Raw genomic sequence first — 3,130 nt, 5'->3', positions numbered from 1 at the left:
TGAAAACCAATCGTTTGAACCTCTGAGATCTTACCTAAGTGAACCACTCCTACGCATCTAAGTGCTCCAAACTGATATATGACAATATCTACTTTGGATCACGTGTCCTCCGGAGCGACTAAGACGGATAGCGCGTCATCTTGCCTTCCCAAATTTTTTCCCCTCTGCACATCGGATCCAAAACATCTATCTATAGGAGCAAGAAAAGGAGAAAGATGTTTAACTCAGTGAATCTAGGCAACTTCTGCTCCCAGTCGCGTAAAGAGAGGAGTGCTGAGTTTGGAGAAAGGGCAGGTTGCGCTTCTAATCTCTACCTCCCCAGCTGTACCTATTACGTCCCTGAATTTTCAACTGTGTCATCTTTCCTGCCACAGGCCCCCTCTCGCCAAATCTCCTACCCTTACTCCACCAACCTCTCGCAAGTGCAGCCCGTGCGAGAGGTCTCCTATGGTCTAGACCCCTCAAGTAAATGGCACCATAGAAGCAATTACGCGTCGTGTTATTCCGCAGAAGATCTGATGCATAGAGAGTGCATCCCGCCTTCCACCATGACCGAAATGCTAATGAAAAACGAGAGCGTGTACAGCCACCACCACCCCAGCTCCAACCACCCGGCATCGACGGGATTCTACACCAGCATGAACAAAAACACTGTCCTGCCCCAAGGTTTCGACCGCTTCTTCGAAAATGCCTACTGCGGGGCGGAAAACCCGGCTGAGACCTGCCTGCAGAAGGGCGAGGGCAAACTGGAGGCTGACTCCCAACCCAATGCACTGTCATCCCGCGGAGACCAAGGTATAGACCCGGAAGACGAAGAGGAAAACACAAATCCAGGGTCTTCAGCCTCGTCCTCTTCTGTCAACAAGGAAGGAAGCAAAAGCAGCAATTCGAGTAGGTAGAGCAGTAAATGGAAAGGTTAAGGGACTAGCCCGTGTGTTTTGTCGGTCAAATTTTATGTGGAGTTTTATAAGCATTCAAAGGATTTTATTATAACCTACAAAGCTCTTTCTTCCAACGAGAAGAATTTTTACGATGGGAAAAGCTCTTTGAAAAAAATGGAGATGTTAGGCGCAGACACAGTATCTTAGAGTCTGTGAAATTTTAAAAGCACACCATCGTGACAAATATTAACTTTGATCATGAACTTACATGAGCATTTTAAAAGGATTTGGTCCCGGGTTGCTGAGGGTAAAAGGCAATTGGGCAGAACACTACTTTAGCTGCCTGTGCTTTCTTTTAGGCACTAAGATGCATGCAGAGTGTTGTTTTCTTCTTCTTCTTCTTCTTCTTCCTTTTTTTTTTTTTTTTTTTTTTAATTAAAACTGTATGGTGAGTCTTTTCTCTTGGTGGGAGTGTGGTGCTAAGGGGGGAGAGCTGCAGAATTTGCAGGCAGAGCGGAGCATTTTCTTAGACTTTCTGTTTAAAGTGGCATTTATTCTCCTCCAAGCCTAGTGGAGCGTCTAGCTTTTGTCAGGAAGGGCTTTTACTTACGTGCTTCTTTGCTTTGGTCTTCTTTTTTGCATGCACTCAGATTTCTAGGCAGTCTTAGAGGAGCGTTTTAAATGCTGAATCCAGGCAACTTTGCAAGTTAGTGTTCAGCGTGGGGCTCTTTTTGGAAGAGGGGAGGGTTGTTTTGTTTTCCTATTTGCTTTCGTGATCAGCAGAAAGTCCCCTTTTGCAGCTCAGATGCTGAGTTCTCTTCTACTTTGATTCTTTTTTGCGTGTGTGGCGAGGACTGGAGTTAATCAAAAACTTATGCGGAACATAATATCTAGTTCCTATAATTCCGACCTTGCTCATGCTGTTTCTATACAGATAACAGATTTGCAGCTGAGCGGGAGCTTTTTTTTTTTTTTCTTTCTTTCTTTTTTTTTTTTTTTTTCATTTTCTTTCCAGCAATCAGCCTCTCTAAAGCCTGCTCCAACAGTCTGCTGCCTCCAGTCCCGGGCTGTTCTTTTTAAAATAATCTATCTGCACAGAAAAATGCCTGCATGTGTATGCGTTTCTGGGATTAAACCCCGTGCAGTGGGAAAGCAATTGCAACGCAGTCCTTAAGACCCTGTGTAACCTCACCTCTGCTACCACTAACAATAGGCAAACTGCTCACTGCTGGAAGATATCTCCCCGTGCATTAATAACTTAACTCTGCCCCTATCTATGTGGTCAGCTGTGAAGATGAGTCTGTGTGTTGCATTAGGATATTTACCCTGCCTTCTGGTTCTTTTAAGGTGCTCCCAGAACGAGGAAGAAGAGGTGTCCCTATTCGAAATTCCAGATCAGAGAGCTAGAGAGAGAATTTTTCTTCAATGTCTATATAAACAAAGAAAAAAGGCTCCAGTTGTCTAGGATGTTAAATCTCACTGACCGACAGGTTAAAATTTGGTTTCAGAACAGAAGAATGAAAGAAAAAAAATTAAGCAGAGACCGCCTGCAGTATTTCTCTGGAAATCCCTTATTGTGAACATCTTTTCAAATCCCCTCTGCTGGTGAAGTGTATGTGTATTGGGAAGGAACAGTTGCAAGCATGGGTTTGCCCTTTCAGTCGACAAAGCAACCTCAAAGTTTAAGCCTTTTCGTTACTTACATTTGTATGTCTGGGACAGTTCTGAGTAACAAAAGGAGTGAATTTTTCTTTCAGTTACCTAACCGCTTAAAGGACTTGAATTCCATGAACATTTTATTTAACTTTTTTTTTTTTTTTTTTTTTTTTTTTTGCCTGAACAGGTTGGGATTCTCTTTTTTATTATTATTATTTTTATTGTTATTATTATTTAGGCACCCTGTCCATTTGAATAAATCGCAGTGCTGTGTGTTACTACCACGGTGATTTCAGTATGCAGCTGTGTTATCACAAGAGCGGCCAAAGTCTCCCTGTAGGATCAAATCACTTCGTCTGGGGTGAGTGTGCGTGCGTGTGTGTGTGTGTGTGTGTGTGTGAGAATGCACACACAGACATGTGTGTCCTTGTGTGTGCGTGTGCACATTCACACCCACCCCGGTCATCTGTGTTCTGCTCTCCATGCCAAGAGTTGTTGTCGAAACCTCATTTAAATATCTGTCCCTAGCAGAAGGAAGATCATTATTTCCACCTCCCCCATGCACCCTTTATATATAAAAATATATATATGCA

General features: G+C 43.2%; 1 protein-coding gene across 1 annotated transcript; it reads left to right on the top strand.

Moving 5' to 3' along the window:
• The first annotated feature begins 215 nt into the window (after nucleotides 1-215).
• HOXC11 (homeobox C11) lies at nucleotides 216-2,461 on the top strand. Its single transcript, XM_032204886.1, has 2 exons — nucleotides 216-891; nucleotides 2,229-2,461. Exons 1-2 carry the CDS (start codon nucleotides 216-218, stop codon nucleotides 2,459-2,461), a joined length of 909 nt encoding a protein of 302 aa, XP_032060777.1.
• The last annotated feature ends 669 nt before the right edge of the window (nucleotides 2,462-3,130 follow it).

The sequence above is a fragment of the Aythya fuligula genome, chromosome 29 (assembly GCF_009819795.1).
Source record: "Aythya fuligula isolate bAytFul2 chromosome 29, bAytFul2.pri, whole genome shotgun sequence".
In the NCBI taxonomy this organism is placed as follows: domain Eukaryota; kingdom Metazoa; phylum Chordata; class Aves; order Anseriformes; family Anatidae; genus Aythya; species Aythya fuligula.
Note: the sequence above shows the minus strand (reverse complement) of the source record. Positions and strands in the feature narration are given on the sequence as shown.